Source organism: Rutilus rutilus (genome assembly GCF_951802725.1).
Source record: "Rutilus rutilus genome assembly, chromosome: 3".
Taxonomy (NCBI): domain Eukaryota; kingdom Metazoa; phylum Chordata; class Actinopteri; order Cypriniformes; family Leuciscidae; genus Rutilus; species Rutilus rutilus.
Window position 1 is genome coordinate 24,005,988 of NC_140211.1, and position 19,225 is coordinate 24,025,212.

At 38.3% G+C, this 19,225-nt stretch overlaps 2 protein-coding genes across 10 annotated transcripts in view; both read left to right on the top strand.

The window, feature by feature from the left end:
• Positions 1–15,044, top strand: part of rfx7a (regulatory factor X7a) — a 30,600-nt gene extending 15,556 nt beyond the window's left edge. The window contains exons 3-9 of the mRNA XM_084405561.1: positions 3,320–3,405; positions 3,594–3,716; positions 3,919–4,035; positions 5,404–5,488; positions 5,672–5,879; positions 6,067–6,368; positions 8,343–15,044. Coding sequence (XP_084261687.1) covers positions 3,320–3,405; positions 3,594–3,716; positions 3,919–4,035; positions 5,404–5,488; positions 5,672–5,879; positions 6,067–6,368; positions 8,343–11,774 — 4,353 coding nt within the window. The 3' untranslated portion in view covers positions 11,775–15,044. The remainder of the gene's footprint in view (positions 1–3,319; positions 3,406–3,593; positions 3,717–3,918; positions 4,036–5,403; positions 5,489–5,671; positions 5,880–6,066; positions 6,369–8,342) is intronic.
• Positions 15,045–16,610: 1,566 nt separating this feature from the next.
• The window catches only part of fhod1 (formin homology 2 domain containing 1), a 57,623-nt gene continuing 55,008 nt past the window's right edge, over positions 16,611–19,225 (top strand). For all 9 annotated transcript variants that reach the window (XM_084403486.1, XM_084403487.1, XM_084403490.1 and 6 more), the window contains exons 1-2: positions 16,611–16,936; positions 18,791–18,897. In XM_084403486.1, the coding sequence (XP_084259612.1) occupies positions 16,772–16,936; positions 18,791–18,897 (272 nt within the window). In that variant the 5' untranslated portion in view covers positions 16,611–16,771. The remainder of the gene's footprint in view (positions 16,937–18,790; positions 18,898–19,225) is intronic.

A 19,225-nucleotide genomic window follows, 5' to 3' on the forward strand; every position in this document is an offset into this window, starting at 1 on the left:
AGGATCATCACACTTTGTGTTTAAGGTTTCTTTATAACAAACAGGTTTACAGGTTTGATTTGTTTAAATTGTTAATGTTCCTAACTGGTGCATGGAACATAGAGGAAGATATTTGGAACCGCTTTTGTTCTTACAGTGTAAGTCAGTGGGGTCCAAAACAACTTTGTTCTTTAATATAATTGACAAAAAAAAAAAACCCTGAGATGTTCTTCTAAATATCTTCTTTTGTATTCCACATTAGATACAAAGTCATACAGGTTTGGAATGACAATGGTGAGTTAATGATGCAGAATATATTTTGGGTGAACTATCCCTTTAAGCGTTTAATGTAAAACATGCTGGATATTGTACAATAATTCAATTCATTATGTTCACTCACTGTTACTGAATCATCACTTTGTCCCAGTATTGAATTGTTCTGGCATCCGGCCTGGAAGAATTTGCTTGTGATAAACTTCTGTAGGCTTGTCAGAAAGAACCGGGTGACGTGGGTTCAGTCCTTCTGAAAAATGCATGAGTTATTCATGCATGTCTAGCAGGCTCAGTATTGCTGAGTAAGGGGCCTTCACACTCCCCAGGGGACATTAGACCTGCATGAATGAGCTATAGTGATGATGAGTTACAGGATCTCCCTAATATTGTCATGACCTGTTTGCCAATTTCTGTTCCATCTCAGTGTTGAGAGGCTGATGAATGAATGATAAGATTGAAAACACTTTCGACAAAGCTATTGTAAAAATCAGCATAAGTACACTGTCTTTCAGTTTGGCTTACTTAAAGTTTGAGTAAAATACTGATCAAAAGTTTCATTATGATTTATAAAAACAAGAAATGAATACTTTGATTCAGCAAGGATGCACTAAATTTATTAACAGTGGCAGTAAAACCATTTATAATAAAATATTTCTATTTCAAATAAATGCTGTTCTTTTAACTTTCTATCCATCAAAGAATAAAAAAAAAAAAAATGTATCATGGTTTCCACAAAAATATGAAACCGGTTTCACATTTATACCACATTTATAGCAAATCATCATATAAGAATGATTTCTGAAGGATCATGTGACACTGAAGGCTGGAGTAATGACGCTGAAAATTTGGCTTTACCATCACCAAATAGAAAACCGTTATTTTAAATAGCAATAATATTTAACAGTATTAGTTTTGTATGTATTTTATCAAATGTATTTTTGATCAAATAAATCCCGATTTGGTGAGCATAAGAGACTTTCAAAAACTTTAGAACAATCTTCAGACGCCAAACCTTTAACCGGTAGCGTATGTGTGCTGTTTTTGTTTTCCACATGCTTATGTTATGTTTGTCCACCCTTAAAAAGTCATGCCAAGTCCTCTCTTAAATAGGGTTGTCCACTTGGCTCCGAGATGTCTGCATTCTCGTGCCATTTTTACTTACTTTTCTTACCCCTCTCCAATGTTAACGCTAACGGCGCTCAGTGGTTGATAACTTTAGCTATTTACTAGCCATCAACCCTTAGCAACGAAGAGACGAATGGAAAAGACAGAGAGAGACACAACTATTCTTAGAATTCAATGGAAAGGGGAGGGCGAGAGAATCAGCAGTGTGATGATGCCATCACTGATGAAGAGATGTTTAAGTGACAGGTGCATTTCCCAAGTTTCATAAGCTGTGCGTTGTTGGTATTGTTTATTTTCACATGGCCTTTGGTAATTTGGACACATAGTTGATGTAGTGGTGTGGTGTTGTGGGACTTTTGAAGATCCCCACTTCCATTTCTCCCACAGGCAGACACCATGAAAACAAAGGCTTGTTTATACAGGCTTAACTGACTGCTCTGATCGCTGAGGGATTAGGTATTCTTCGGGATTATTTTTACCTTGGATGACTTCCTGTTTGAGGTTATGCCTTACAATCCTATTGAAGTCTGTTTAATTTAACTCGCTGCTCACAGCTCTGCAGGTCTCAGCCCATCTTGTTGAGTAAAGGCACTAAATTTCAAAAACCACTATAATATCTCTATCCAATGTTTATAGATTGTTTGTGGGTTTAAGCGTATGTTTGCGAGTGAGAAAGAGCCGGCAAGTGAAAATGGGTAGCAGCGCCTGGAGGGAGAGACTTGTGTCTGCTGCTCTCTACTCGGGCAGAATTTAAATCAGCTCGGCCCCACCCTAACATCTTACACATTCTCTTTGAAGAGCTGTTCAGTGCCTGCGTGCTACACTAACATTTAGGAGCAGCTCAGCTGTAAGAGAAATACAGAGACCTGAAGATCAGAATAAGATCTTTTTTAATGCACACATCTGTCTGTATGATTATGTTGTAAAAAGAGAGTAAATTTGCATTTATTTACTACTTTATTGTTAAATAGTCAGCGGATCATTTTGATTGGATAGGATGGGTCCCTGATGCCTTTCAGACATCTGTGGTTCCCCCTTCATTCAGCACTTCTCCTCTGCGCTAGACAGTAAAGAATCACTTGATCCCAGGCTGTCCAGTTATTATGACCCCCCGTATATACTACTGCTCAAAAGTTTGGTGTCAGTAAGATTTTCTTTTTTATCATTATTTATTCTTTAAATATCATTTTATTCGGGAATAATGCATAAACCCGATCAAAAGTGACAGTAAATGAATTTGGGAATGTTACAAAACATTTTATTTCAAATAAAATAAATTCAAACTATCTATTCTATTCATCAAAGAATCGTGTAAAAAGGTTTACACACATTCAACAGCAACTGTCTACAACATTGATAATAATAAGAAATGTTTCTTGATCATCAAATCAGCATTATTAGAATTATAAATAGAGGTCTGAAGGATCATGTGACACTAAAGACTGGAAGAAGCCTAATGATGCTGAAAATTCAGCTTTGCCATCATAGGATACGTTTTAAAATATGTTAAAATAGAAAAGTTATTTTAAATTGTAATGTTTCACAATATTACTGGTTTTACTTTGGTGAGCATAGGAGACTTCTTTGAAACCATAAAAAAAATTGTATTTCTGAGTTGTGTATATTCTGTAAAAGAAAGGTTTTTGGTCCATTATTTGGTCCAGCTGATCAAACTTGTACTTTTGTTTAATTTAATTTTGAGTCCAACCAGACAATTTTCTGTGTGATTCTAAAGATACCTTTTCCCTATATTCAAAAGCTTGTTTTCAGTGTGACCAGGAAGTAAAATGCTGTCATGTCACTATACTTTTATTTCATGATTATCTAATTTTCTTAGGCTTCTTCTGTACTTGATGCTAAGTCTTCTGTACTTGACATTTCAAACTCTTGAAACACGGCTTCATATTGAGCACACATCGTCTGTGTTTCTGTTGCTTTGCAGCAAGATGTGGAGAAGCTTACAGACATTGAAAAACTCTACCTCTATCTCAAGTTGCCTTCTGGACCAAGCAGTGGCATTGAGAAAAAGTGAGTGATCTTATGGGTTCTACTAAACTACATCCGAATCGAATGCAAAATGAGGGCAATGGAACTTTTCACTAATGCTTTTATCATCTTTTTCCATATTATGTTTTGCTAATGGTAGGAGAAAAACACCAGCAAAATAGTATAGCAAATTTGTTCTAATCGTGTGGTGTTTAATTCTTTTCTCTCAGTGAGCAGAGTGCCATGTCATCAAGTCGTTCCCAGCAGATGCACGCATTTAGCTGGATTCGGAACCATCTTGAGGAGCACCCTGAAACATCACTGCCTAAACAAGAAGTCTATGATGAGTACAAGTAAGCCAGGAATCCTGGGCCATCTTGCTTTATACATAAACATTTCAGCTCAGTTGGTTCCTAGTTGGTTGAGGTTTAAGTTTATGGAGAATGTATTTCAGCAAGTATTTTTTGCACAGAGCTTGATATGCTTTTGTTTTGTTTTCTGTGAGTGGTCTCTGTGCAAAGTGTAATTGATTTCTTTTACATGTGTGCTTCTCAGGAGTTACTGTGATAGCCTGGGCTATCACGCTCTCAGTGCTGCAGACTTTGGAAAGATCATGAAGAACGTCTTTCCCACCATGAAAGCGAGGCGGCTTGGCATGCGAGGCAAATCCAAATATCCTTCAATGGAACTTTTTGTAACAATCCCATCCTCCCTTTTCCCAGTCCCCCAAAGCAGACACACATACACGTTCCTGTCCCTGAACTCTGTGTACTAAAGCATCTGTTGCTGTAATTCATGTAGCTGCTAAATATAGATCAAAAATCGAATCAAAATAAACTTCGAGTCCTTGAACAGTTTTGTTGTATAGGAAACCTGTTTACTATCGGCTGCCAAATGCTGATCTTCAAAAGACATTCAGCCAAAGTGTCCATTAATTTCTTTACAGCCTTGTTTTACAGTGGAGATCATTTCTCTTTTGTGCTCTGTTAGGAAGTACAGGCTATAGTATTACTACTTTATAACTTAATTTTGAAATGGAAAAAGAAAAATTAATAGAAAAAGTCAAATTTGACTTTTATTTTGAGGTTTTTAATAGGTGATATGAATCTAAATTAATCTTTTTATTTTAGTGTTTTGTTAAAAGATACCATAATAGTAAGCGACATAACAACAACAACATGTCTTTAGCTGTTATGTCAGATCTCAGAAATTATTATGTTGTGTAACTGTGGTCATTGTTATTTTGGTGTTAAGTAAGGCAGGATTGAAAGTGCATTCGTGAGCCTGAATATTATTTTTAATTTCAGAGTGGTGCGTCACTGAAATAAACCATGCTTGTTGTTGACGGTTGCTACTGCAACGGAAATCCAATCCTCACCAACTCTAAAGCCCAAGAAAGCAACGCTTTCATTCCAGTAAAGGACATCTTGTATTTTCTTATGCACGAGAATTGAATCTAAGCTTTTTGGTGATTGATTTTCCCAAACAATAATGTAGTTGCCATACTTTAAGGTTTTTGAAGGTCATGTTTGATGTAATAACATCTACTGTGAAGTGTGTACATCTAGGAACAAAAACTGGAAAATATATCAGCTTTCATTCTAAGCTGTGTGACATGTTCTTTAAAGGTACAATTAGAGTTCATGAGATCGAAAACCCACTGTAGACCTACATACTGTCTCTTTTCTTACCCAAACTTTTCATACAGAAGAGTGTAGATGCATATTTTGTTTGGTGTGAAAGCTCTACGATTAGTCTTTATTTGTGACCAACATCTTTGCCCCGCATGGGCTGTTAGCCTCACTAGTGATTTTTTTTTTTTTTTTTATATATATATATATATATATTGACATAGATCAAACAAAATGAATTTAGTTTTAATTCCAGTGTTGACAAACATTTATCAATTGACAAATCATTTATCTTCAGTATGTTATTTGCTTCACACCAAAGTGATTTAATACCTTTTTTTGATATGTGGAAATCCAAGCACCTTTTCTTTATATAATGGACAGATGTATTTCCTTGACTTCTGTGAACATATTGCTATAGTGGACTTAGGAAGAAGGCTTGTGTACACATGCCATCTCTTCCCAACCTAGATCTTCACAAATCAGGTGATGGGGTGAGTTACTACTCTTTTTTTTTTTTCTTTTTTTTTTTTCTTTACTCATCTTTTCTTGTCTTATCTCTGATTCGCTGCAATTTTATCACTCTTACCATTATAATAATATTAAACATCTCTCAAATAACAAAAAATTGCATGTGTGAAAGCCTAAAAAAATTTGTGCTGATTTTTCATTGTCAGTGTGAAGTGTTTGAAGCTACTGGTCAACTGTCAAGTGCAGAAGATGAGGTGCGCATTGCCGCATGTGGGTTGGTGTGCGAGTGGGCACAGAAAGTGCTGAGTCGGCAGTTTGACAGCGTTGACGACCTGGCTCGGTTTCTTTTGAACAGCCACTACATTGGAACTAAGTCTGTGGCTGCTCTTACTGTGATGACCGGTTCCCCCTCAGGTACAGTAAACTTGTAACAGCCCAGCGACTTCATTCCATGTACCTACACTTGGAAATGTCTCCACCTTGTGGCTAGCAAACACAAGACAAACCTAAAAATAAGTGCATTATGTTTCTTGGAAAAATGTATTTAATTTATTTTTTAATGTCGTCATAATTCTACAACTGATTCTCTTTTTTCCCACAGGAGCAAAGATGTCCATTCAGTCGTCTGCATTCGCTCCCACAGCCGATGCACACTCATTCCAGCCTCAGGTTAAAACCCTGGTCTCACCCTCAGTAGATGCCAAACAGCAACTACAAAGGAAGATACAGAAGAAGCAGCAGGAACAGAAACTACATTCTCCACTCCCTGGTGAAGCTCAGGCCAGGAGGGTAGATGGGGGCATAACTCCCGGAGCAGGGACAGGCATACCTTGTGGAAGTCCTGCTCTTCTTTCGCCTCAACCTATTGGGATTGTGGTTGCAGCTGTTTCCAGCCCCATCACGGTAAACTACGATTTTTACACAAATCTCAAAAATATCAAAAAATGTCACATTTGATTTTATTTTATAGTAGTTTTATAAATAATTTAATATTAATTAGGGATGCACCGATGTGAAAATTGTGGCCGATACCGATAACCGATATTAATATTGCTGTTATGGCCGATACCGATATTTACCGATGTCGATATCTCTGTATAGAAAACAAATTTTAATGATTATCAAATGAAGAGCTATTTTCCAAAACACATTTTTTTTACTTTAGAAATGACTGATATTGGGCACCTTTACCTGTGTGCAAAATATGTCACACATACACACATTGCATTGCATATAATGTGTGCTGGTCAACTTGTATAAAATTAAGAAACCCTTAGAAAACAGTAAAAAAAAAAAAAAAAAAAAACAGGAACATGTGTACAATTAAGATAGGCTACTTCATTTATTATTCCAATATCCAAATATTATTCTAAAAAATACCACAGGGAAAAGGGCTTCTTGTGACTGTCTTTGCGTTTGAACATTGCACATTTTAAACAGGACACGCAGCTGAATAAATGTTAGCCAATACAAACATATTTATAGAAAACAGTTGACAATGAATAGACAGGAGTCCAATAATAGCATAACGAATCACTTATTCTAAAAATAATAACAAGTAGGCTATAAGACGAATCCGACATATGGGCTGTGTTAACAGTAAAACGTCCGTCATTTAACGAATTTTAAAAACACGGATGGATAATACAAAATGCTTTCTGACATTTTGACAGAAAAAAACAAACAAGCAAGAACAAAATTTAAACTTAGCCCGTTTTCATTTTACAATTATCTTCTCTCTCTATGTGCGCGCGTCCGTGTTTGTGAGAGAGAGCTCGCGCAGCACCGGTTGCCTACTTTTTTAATCCATAAGTAACGAACGCGATAGTTTTCATACAAACTAAATATGTAACATAATTAGGTAGGCTACTTTAGTTATTATTAACACAATAACACATGAAGGCTACGTTTCTCAACACTGAGAATGAATAAATAAACGCCTGTTTCTCCACTCGCGCTTATCAGAATCCACAAATCACACGCGCTGTCACTTTTGAGAAAAATCAAATTCGAATGGGTATCATATATCAAGCAATATATTCAAATATCTACGAGTCAAAAAACGATCAGTCAAAAATGTGTCATGAGGAGGAAAAAAACATAAGTCGCACTGGACTGCATTAACAATGTTACGGACGTGAGCGCTCTCGGCACTTAAAAACTGCTTTAAAACTTTCACAGAGACCTCAAGCAGAAAGCACAAAGCCTGTCTTTAAATTTAATTTCGTTTTGTATTAATTGTATCTTAATTTTGATCAATGTTTCATCAACGAATTGCATTGGATTTAATAAATAAAAAGTATATATACTAGAAAATATTTAATCAGGACAGAGGCGACGGCGCGTGAACCTGGAGCGCGTCTCATAAATGAACCGAAACCTAATTGTATCTTAATTTTGATCAATGTTTCATCAACGAATTGAATTGGATTTAATAAATAAAAAGTAAATATACTAGAAAATATTTAATCAGGACAGAGGCTACGGCGTGAACCTGGAGCGCGTCTCATAAATGAACCGAAACCTACCTGCCTCACAGACCTGACCTGAGACATATATAGAAAGCTTGAAACTTCTATTTTTAAACAGAACAATTCAAAATGAAAGAAAACAGACTGTTCTCTGCTTATGTCATCTGTATGAAATGTGTATTTCTCTCACATCAACCTCTTCAGCTTCACACGTTAAATATCGGCCTGTTCACATCGGCCATATTTTGACATCGGAACGATACCGATGTGTAAAAAAATGACCATATCGGCCGATATTATATCGGCGGCCGATATATCGTGCACCACTAATATTAATATAAAATTATTTATCTAATATTTATTAAACTAATGTTTCTCTTTTTTTTCCTTTTTGTATTTCATGCAGGTTCAGAGGAGTAAGCAGTTAACGTCTCCTAGCCCTCTCCCCATGGCAGCTGCAGACAGCAAAGTTCTTCCTGTAAACTTTCAAGTGGTTACCCAGTCAGTGCAGCCTGTTAAGCAGTGCCCCAAGACACCTCATAACATCCCAGCTAGTCCGGTAAGCGACCGGTCAGCCCGACAACGGTATGCCCAAATCCTGCCCAAACCATCTGCCTCAAGTGGCATCACCCTGCGTTCGCCAACCCTACTCATCACCAACAGCCCCATCAAGACAGTAATGTCAACTCCGCACGTCAGTTCGGTCAATGTTGTCAAAATGACAACCATATCTCTGGGCTCTAATGGCAATGGTACCAACACACCAGCAGATACCCCTACCAGCAACAAAGTCAGACCTTCATCTGCTGGAGTTGCCAGCCTCAGTGATGATCCACAGCCAGTTACGCGTGTTCGCAGTGGGTCTATAGCTGCAATGTCGTCTGTTTTGGCAAGATCCGGACGTTCAACCACAATGCCTGTCATCAACACTAAAACAAATATCGAAGCCATAATTGGAGGTGGTCAAGAGCAGGGTGGCACTAGTAGGCTGGCAACCACTTCAGACTCCGTTGGTGGTGTACAACGGTCAGGAATTCTTAAACCCAGAGCGACTAGTGTACCTACTCCTCTTGACAAGGGCTCTCTGGGATTGTACATAGGGACCAAATGCAATGGGAGGACACTCCTTAGTGCCAATACTCTGGCTGCTGGCAGTAATAATACATTTAACACTAATGAAAGCACTTTGTACCAGAACACAAGCAGCACTCAGTCAATCAGCAGTAATGCAGTTGTGATGTCACCCAAAGATGTTGTGTTGGCATCCAAGAGCCCTCACAAGAGACCTGGCTTATGCACTGATTTGAGCCCAACACCTGTTAAAAAAGCCCACATCTCTGTACTATCAGCCAGTGGATCCGATGAACAGAAGTCTGAAATAATGACAAAGCAATTTCCAAGATCATGTACTCCAATCAGGCCAGAAAGTGCACCCACAGCCATAGGCAAAGCTACTGCAGCTCCGGTCAGGAATACTGGTTTCCAGACAATTCGCAGGCCACAAAGCACCTCCCAAGGAAGATGGGAAGGAGCTTCATCAGTTGTGGATTATAGAGTTCCTGTCCCCTCTACATCAAGTCAGGATACATCAGTAGGGAACACCATGTTTCAGACTGTTAGCAGGCCGCGAAGTATCTCCCAAGGGAGATGGGAAGGATCTTCAACAGGAATTGAAGGTAGAGCTGAGGTCACTCGTACTGTTAGTGCTCCAGGTCAAGCACTGCTACAACAAGTAACAAAAAACTCACAGAATTTGCTTATAGATCAATCCGACGACTCCTCAGTATATGAACTGAAGAGTGTGTTTTGGGATAGTGAGCCACAAGATGGCACTCAATCACATCAAGAAGTCTATGGTCCGCAAATGGTGTCTGAGCCAAAGCAAATGTCCACCCCAGTGATGGAGCATCTTCCTGCAATTGCTCAACCCTCTCCTGCCAACCAACAGGCTCAGATGATTGACTATGGAACTCAGGCCAACGTTGGCTACTACCCCTTTAATGATGATGACATGACCCAGGATAGCATCGTCGAGGAACTTGTACAAATGGAAGAGCAGATGAAAATTAACAATAGCATACAAAGTTTCAGCAACTGTGTGGATATTTCACTGCAAGGCCAGCATCAAACCATGCAGACTACCATAATGTCTACCTTCCAGACTAACAGCCTGTACTACAGCTCTGCTCATAGCAGCAGGACCCCAATCCAAACACCCACTCCGACACCTACTCCCACTTCGGAGATAATGGGAAACGGCCAGGGATTGATGCACGAAAGCCCCTGTTTGCGCCTAGTCCCCACCACTCCAGTCGACAGTGCTCTTGGAAGTAGTCGACAAACTCCTATTGGCACGCCACACTCCAACTGCAGCAGTAGTGTCCCACCCAGCCCAGTGGAGTGCAGGAACCCTTTTGCATTTACTCCAATTAACTCCAGCATCACTGGATACCACGACGGAAGTACGGTCTCCTCGAGCCCTGTCAAGCCCATGCAAAGACCAATGGCAACGCATCCAGATAAGACTAAACTGGAGTGGATGAACAGTGGGTACAATAACAGTGGTGGGAACTCTAACAATTGCATTAGCATTCTGCCCAGCTACCAAGACCTGGTAGATGACCACTTTCGAAAGCCTCACGCCTTTGCCATCCCGGGCCAGACCTGTCAACCGCAAAGCAGACATCATGACACTCATATCAGCCGCTTGACACCCATTTCACCTGTCCAGCAGCAAGTGGCAAGCATGGCTAGCCTAAACAAGAAAGAGGGTTTTGCTGTCCCAGCACCCCTTGACAACAAAGCCAGCACCACCTCAGGGTCTGGAACATTTCGTTGCCGCAGCGTTAGCCCGGCAGTCAGGCAGCGCAACTTGAGTGGAACTCAAGCTCCCAATGTTCCCCACTCTGTGGTCTCTCCTTTCAACTCACCTGTAACACCTGAAGTGCTAAACATCTTTTCTAACTTTGACCCTGATGTAAGTGTCAGCAGCATGGCACAGAGGAGTCAGTCCGTTCCAGTGACCGTGATGATGCAGTCTGAGGTTCTACCCATGCAAGCAGGCCAGCAGATTAATACCAAAAATATCACCAATGTCCTCATCAGCAAAATGGATGTCGATGGAGATGACTCTGTACGTGGCCTCGGAATCAACAACATGCCGTCCAACTACACTGCCCGCATGAATCTCACCCAGATTCTGGAGACCACCACAGTGCCCAGCTTCCCTGGTAGTGCCAGCCACCAAGCTCTGATCTCACCTTGTTCATCAGCCTTTGAGTCCCAAAAGCCTGGTTACCTCATGAAAAATGCCAGGGAGGAGCCGACGAGTTTCTCTGTAGACGAAAGCCAAGCACAATCAGCCTCAGGGGAGCACCAGCCGTCACAACAGCAACAGCACTTAGGCAGACGGCAGCTCCTTGGGCAGGAACAGCAGAGTCAGGCCATGCTGTTGCCTCTACAGCAAAACCTCCAACAACATCAGCACCAGCAACCATTGGATTTAGACCGAACTGTTAAAGATCTTTTAAATGAGGAAAGCTTGAATGCTAGCTCACAGCTTGTGGGTCAAGGATCAAAGCTCAGTGCTGGGGGTTCAGAGTTTACCAGCGATATGCGACTAACCTCTGAGCTCACCGGTGGCATAAATGACTTAAATACATTGGACACCAACCTTCTTTTTGACCCTTGTCAACAGCCAGGACAATATGAAGACTCAACACTGGAGGAACTGAAGAATGACCCACTTTTTCAACAGATTTGCAGCGAGACTGTGAATTCTGCTGGCTTTGACTGGTTGGAGAGTAAAGACCAGGCAACAGTGGAAATGTTGGGTTAATTTGTGCTTTTGTGTTGTTTTTATATTTGTATAGGTTTCTATGTATGCATTTTTGAAATCTCATTGATGTATGTATTCACCTCATTGTTGTGCACCACCTACTATAGTAAGCCCCTGGACATCGTGATACAGGTCCATATTGAAGTGCCAGGCTGAACAGAAATTATTGCGCTTTCAAAATTGTTGGGTTTTTGTCTCAATGGTTAGTGCAACACAGTCTAACCGGGGAGTGCTGTCACATTTTGCCTCCTCTTTCCCACCAGTTTTGTAAAGAAAACCCACGTCAGAGCTTTACATAAGGAGTCATCAGAAAGCTTTTTTTATGCCTCAACGCTGTTTCATGCATTAATTTACGCAACTTTTTTATAATCCTTTGAACATTTTGCAGTCAAAGGGCATTGTATTGAAAATTGGAAAATAAGAATTTCCTTTTAACCCTTTATCTTAAAGAAAGATATTTGTATTTTGAGGTTAACACCAGCTGTATGGGGTACTTTACCTCATCTAATTAGCTTTTTTTTCACTCTGTTAAGAAAATCGGTGCTTCCATTTGCAGTAAACCATAATAAGTGACAACTTTGAACATATTACTGTAACATCTGGATTGTCTTCAGTAAACAAAGAATAAGGGAAGATCGCATCAGCTTTGTTAAGCTTTCAGGTTATGCTTAATATTGAAATATTTCAACTTATACCAGCAGCAGCTGTTCAAAAAGTAATAACTTGCTGACTCATATTACAAATTCTATTTGTGTGCAATAAGATAAGTGATATTTGCAGATTCATTCTTATTGCCACTGTCAATTGGGATGTATGCAGCACAAAAGTTTTTTTTTTTACGTTAGATGGATGGTGATTATGTTCAAAGTGAATAAATGAGTGCACTTTTGCTATTTAATGTTATACAGGTATATGCTAATATTTAACTAAATTGAAATCTATGAGAGACTCTTTTTCTTTGTCTTTTTTTTTTTGCAATATGCTGTCCTGAGCTGCATCTCAGGTTTCCCCAAGTCTCTAGATTTAAAGAGATCATTCAGATTTTATCCCACAGAACAGGGTGGGAATTTTTTTTTTTTTATATATACACAATCATTACATAATAATGGCACTGGTTATTGCACTAGCTGGCACCTTTATATTGCATTTGCAATTTGAATATGGCTGAGAAAAGGTCACATTTTAAATGGAAGAATTGGAAATGGGAAAATGGGGAAGGATTAATAGTAACTGGTGAAACAAAAATGCCAAAGTGGATTATAGTTGTGGAAAAAAGATTATAGGACAGTTGTCAAAGTTGTCTCCAATGTTTGTTTTATTGTCAACTATGCATTAATGAGGCTAAGAAAAAGTTGATTAGCCACATTTTGACTTCATATGAATTTCCCCCCAATTGATGCTTGTCATTTAGCAGTTTGCATAAATGATATTCATTGACGTATATATGCTCTCATGCACATGCCTCGTTTTGGCATTTTCAATGACTGTTTTCTACTTGAGCGATTCATTCAGGAACTTATTTATAACATGCACTATTAAAGAGCCTTTACCCCTTAATCAAAAGATCGTACCAGCTGTAAAAACCCAGATCACATTACTAATAAACAAACTCAGTGCTAATTTCAAAGCTGGAATGAAGACATTTCATTCAAATGGCCATTACTGTACCATGCTTTCAGAATATCAGAGCATACACTTTGTTTCTGAGTGTGGTAGTTATTAAAGTCCATCTTAGCCTTACTTCCATACCAAAGACAAGTTTTGGAGTTACTGAGAAAAATGTTGAAGTAATTCTACCTTTTTAGTATCACCACTTTCAAATTTAATTATTACCCCAGCTTTTAAGGTGCATGTTTTAAAATGAATTTGTGGAAATATCACCCAGGTTGAAATGGGGCCAAGATTGTGGGGTTGAAAAGGGAATTTGTTTTGTGAATACATAGTGGCATTTGCATAAGACCACTGTATCACTTGAATTTTATTTACTGATCATGTCAGACTTCGTACTTCTGGTATTTGTAGCAGGACGATTCTTATGGGATGAAAAAGTGGACTATTGAACTTCTGTTTGTGACGTGCTGTAAATAAGCTCCATTTATAAAAGGGAAAAAAATGACAATGTATTACCAGTTTGACTAACATTCATATTGACAATATGACCATGATAATAGTCATCAATGGTCCCTTGACAGTTTTTTTGTTTTGTTTTTAATTGTTACAATTAATAGTTTACACAACTAGTCATCTCTTGTATAGATATAGATGTGTGAGTTTTAATTTTCAAGCATTGTTTTCTATTTATTATTAATTGGTTTCCAGTTTTTTTTTTTTATTGCATTTTGCATTTCTTTTTTTCTTTTCTTTTTTGCAGAAGAGTGCTTTTGTGTGGGAATATAGCATGGATTTTAAAGTATGTATTGTGGTTTTATATTACAAGATTGCATATCTTTTTCTCTCTGTTTTTTTTTTTTTTTTTGATAAACAGGGATCTAGCAGTTAACACTGGAAGTGTAACAACTGGAAATTCGCAAAGTTCTAGTGGTTCCTTTTATTGCACTAATTTCTTCAATGAGCTTTGAGAATTTCAGTGCAGTACATGAAGCCTCAGTAGACTGGTTTGAAGAACTACTTTTTGGAAAAAGATTCAAGTAAAAAAAAGAGTCCTATGAGGATCTTGGTGAGAAGTACTTGCATGTAAATAAGTGAAAGCAATTAAAATGTTTAATTAAATAATTTGAACGTTTAATAATCGAACGTTCATTACATTATCAAAATCGTAAATATGCATTTGTTCACAATCACTGTACATAAATGTCATGACTCTTTATAGTAACAAGTATTTCTGTTCAACAGAAGAAAGTTCACTCGTTGACTTGTTTTGAAATAACTCAGATAATGTCTGGTGTTCATTTTTTAATTTTTTTTTAAATTTTATTTGAAGTCTTCATGTACTATTTCCTTCTGCTTAAAGTATGTATGTGAACATTTGTTTTTGAACAAGCACTACTATTTCTACTTTAATGAAGAGGCAGGCCAGAATTGTGACTGTATTATTCACTGACCTGGTAAAACTTACCGTTCCCCGTGTCTTTCTTTCTTACCTTTGCTATTCCCTATGTTGTTATTGTTTATGTACAGACTCTTTATGGTAGTTTGATCAATTTAAGACATTTCTGCAAGATTCTCATTCTTTTGTATTATAAGTGCTGACTGATGTTGAGATTTTTTTTTAAAAGTGGTTTTAAAAACCAATAAACATTTTGTAAAGTATTGCAAATATTCTGTTCTGTCTGTAGATTAAGTTACTTATATCTAAAACTGTTCCAGGCAATCTGAAAGGCCTGTGGCCAGTTGCATAAACTGTTAAGACTAGTCTTACAAGTTAGTCATCCAATTTTATTCTTTAAAACTGTTAATAACTTTTTTAAGTCAGTAACATAAAAACGTAGATTGGTCTAATTTGACACCGAACAGTAAGACTGATTACCCCTGACTAACTTCTAGTTGATCATACTAGTTCTTAAAGGGATAGTTCCCCCAAAAATGAGGTTGAACAGCCCTCAAGTTGTTTCAAACCTGTAAGAATTTCTTTTTTCTGCTGAACACAAAAGAAGATATTTTGAAAAATGTCTGTAATCAAACAGTTGATGGACCCCATTGACTTCCATAGTATTTATTTTTTTCCTACTATGGAAGTCAATGGGGTCCATCAACTGTTTGGTTACAGACATTTTTCAAAATATCTTCTTTTGTGTTCAGCAGAAAAAAGAAGGACTTGAAACAACTTGAGGGTGAGATAATAATGACGGAATTTTCATTTTTGGGTGAACTATCCCTTTAAGACACAGTCTTAACATAATGGCTATGTTTATGCAACTGGCCCCTGGTTGGCTTGTGTAAAAAAAAAAAAAAAGATTAAAGATTAAATTATTCTATGTAAAGAATACCAACAGTTGTCCTGGTCATAGGTCAAAAACAAACAAACGTCCTGACAACCTTATTTGTATAACACAGCCAACCAGATCAAGCTGAATTTTGAGCATGGTGAATCAGATCAGCTAGGTCTTCACCAGCTTAACCAGGTGGTCTATGAACCCTAACCAGGGGTGATTTTCCCAAAAGCATCGTTACTTAACTATGGTCGCAAGTGCCGCTGAATTGTGTTGTAACCTCGGGACTTGCAGGCTATAGTTGACTGAGAAACATAGCCCAGGTTGACCTTGGCCATGTAAAACCTATCCATTGAAATTCATGAGAATTATTATTTAACACATAGGCCTACATACATGGATATACGGGGAAATAGTGTTTTATAGTGCTTTATAATATTTGTTTAATAGTGCTTATAGTGTGCTGTGTGTTTCAAAGGAAGTAATTGAGAGATTATCCTTTGGCTGGTGATGAGTCATTTGCTTTGCATGAAATTTGAACTCAACATACAAAGAGACTCATCACAAATAGAATTGTATCTGACCAGCAGATGGAGCCATAACACGTTTTTTACAGTTCAGTACGCTGTACCTGCTCACATTGAATACTTTTGCCATAAATTAACATGTAAGGTTGTCAAGAAACATACCCTATAACGTGCTATGGAGTCTCATTTTAAAATGTTTTATTATTGCTTCTGTAATTGTGTGGAGTGACATCATACATGTGAGCTGCTGAGCTCATATCAGTCCTTGTATTTTTATTAAGAACTGCATACTATTTAGCAAGTATACTACTCGTAATACTTTTACCATATCTTTCTATGACATAAAAGTAGAGTACTAGAATGTGTTTCCGAACTCAGCATTGAAGTTCATTCGGCCTGTTTCCTGATGACGTCATTGCTCTGCTCTTTAATTTGACTACAGCCCGAGTTTCACTTCAGTGTTGACAGTGGCGCGTGGTGGGTCCAGTCGCTTTTCTCCTTTATATGACTTGGTACAACAAACAGAAATCTGCGGTGGAAAGCGAGTTTAACTTTTATACTTTGTGACCACGGATGAACAATGGCTACAATAACGTGTCGAGTGCAATATCTGGAGGATTCAGACCCATTTGTGTGCACAAATTTCCCCGAGCCCCGCAGACCTCCGCAGTATGACTTGAACGAGCATTTGCCGTTGAACGAACAGATCGCCGGTGTTCACAAACTGCTCGAAGCGCCTTTGAAGGTCAGTGAACCTCATTTGCCTAATAAAGGGGTGCTGCTGCTTACCTGCGCCGAATGCCTGATAAGTGTCAGCGTGTAAGTTGACTATTTTAGGCATTAAAGCTCTGTGTAACGCCAAACTAATGTAATGTGACTAATGTTTGTATTCATAATCATTTGGAAAGGGATCGGTTCATTGTGCGAATGAATAGTCCATAGATCAACCTCCTGGTACTGTGTGAGAGTTTATGGTGTAATAGTGGGAGGAGGGTCGGAGTGCACACATCTGAGTGCTTTGAGGAAAGAATGCTGTTCGTCAACATTAAGGTCAAACTAAATATGATTTTTACTTTTAATTTACATGGAGGTTTGCTTCTTTTCCTGTTACCATAAGTTAAGATGTTTTCCTGGTATCAGGGTTGCGCGCAAAATGTGACTGTTAAATACTGGGTTTTTGTTAATTGAAGTTAGTTAAATTTGTCACTTAAGTTTATTAAATATATCTAATAATTATAATCAGCACAACAAAAAACGTGGTATTTGTGCCTCTGATACTTGAAAAAAGAAGAAGGAAAAAGTCGTGGAACACCAAAGTGTTCTGTATTCATGCGTGGAATATGCCCATATTGTAGTAATGTTTCAATGGTCATTAAATTGTCAATGTCCTCATTTAAGGACGTCTCTACTCTCTAGGCTAGGTGAGTCCTCATTCACCTGCCTTTATTCATGGATACTGGATCAACTTTTTAACCATTGCTAGGAAAGTAGAACAGTGACAATGTGTACCGTTAAATTAGTGTACAAAATAGATCCATGCTGATCCAATGCACATTAAACCACTTCACAGAGATCTGTGTTTCCAAGTGTGTTTGTATCAGGAGTTTCCTCCAAGGAGGCAAGGGAGGCAGTCTCACCTAAAAAAAACTGGATGAGGGAAGAATCGGTTGCCTATTACAAATAAAGCAGCACAAATATTACAGAATGTGACATTAAAAAGTGTAAAAGTCACTCGTTTTTCTGAAGCAACACTGTCCAACAGCGACACCCGCAGGTAAAGTTACAGCGGGACACCACGTATCTCTTGCCTCCCCTGAGTCCATTGAGTTTTAACAGACCCCCCCTAAAGCGTGTGGTGGGTTTAGTGGGGGGTAATTGAGAATGAATGGGGGAAAGTGACGTAAGAGGAGGCAATGCCTCCATCGTGCTGTGATTGGATATGATCGGTTATGATTGGTAAATCCCGCATCTTGTATTTGTGCTCATTCACAAATCGGCCTGAAGGAAGATGATGATGGCATTAATGGGAAGACTTATTAAAAAAAACATAAGTAAACAATTCAGCCACTTAGATATTAGATAGAAATGGCCAGAACACATGATGATTATATATTAGTGAATGTAAGCAAGCAACTCTTCGAGAGAGTCTCCAATGCTTGAGCTCCAGAAATGCCTGCAGCTAGAAAGTGAGTTGATGCTTGCGGAAAGGGTGGGATCTGTAAACAGAAGATAAGCTCAGCTCCTCAATCAACCCATTATTACCGCACAGCTTCAGATGTGACTTTGCATCAAACACTGCCATATGAGAACAATAACCTCTCTTTTGCAGTAGCTGACTGATAATGATGGCTGATTGTTGTGAATGAGTGCATTTTCATAAGCTTATAATGTGTATGTGTTTCCAGGGTTACATGCTTGAGATTGGATTTTCACTTTTATTTTGTACTTGTGGTGTAGTTTGCATCTTGTCAGATCAAAATACTCATCATCTTCCAGTTGCACATTCAAAAAGCATGAGTCTAATATGAAGCAGCCATCTGTTCGTGTTGTGTGTCATGAAACCATGTTAGGCAGTGATGTTCATCTGTCTCTTTCTCAGTTAGAGGAGTGTGCACTGCAACTGGCTTATAATAGCAACTATCTGGATCTGGATTCATCACTTGCTGAACAGAGAGATGATCTGGAGCAGCTCTATGAAGATGTGGAGTAAGAATGACTTTACATTTTGCCATCCAATCATCTTCCTCTCTTAACTTTTCTTTCTTACTTTGTTTCTCTCTTACTTTGACTTTTCCCAGAGATGGAAACTTGCATATAAAACAAAAAAATGTAATAAAAAAATAAAAATAACCTGAGACTTAACTTGCCTGATTGGCCTTCAACTTCAAAATAGAGACTTATGAAGCAGTCTTTTTGTCTACAAAAACATTTTCTCAAAAAATTGTTTAGATAAAAGGGAGCCTGTCATTCACTCTGTCATGAAAACAAAAATAAATGGTCAATAGTGGCATTTACAGAAAGAAAAAAAGTTGAC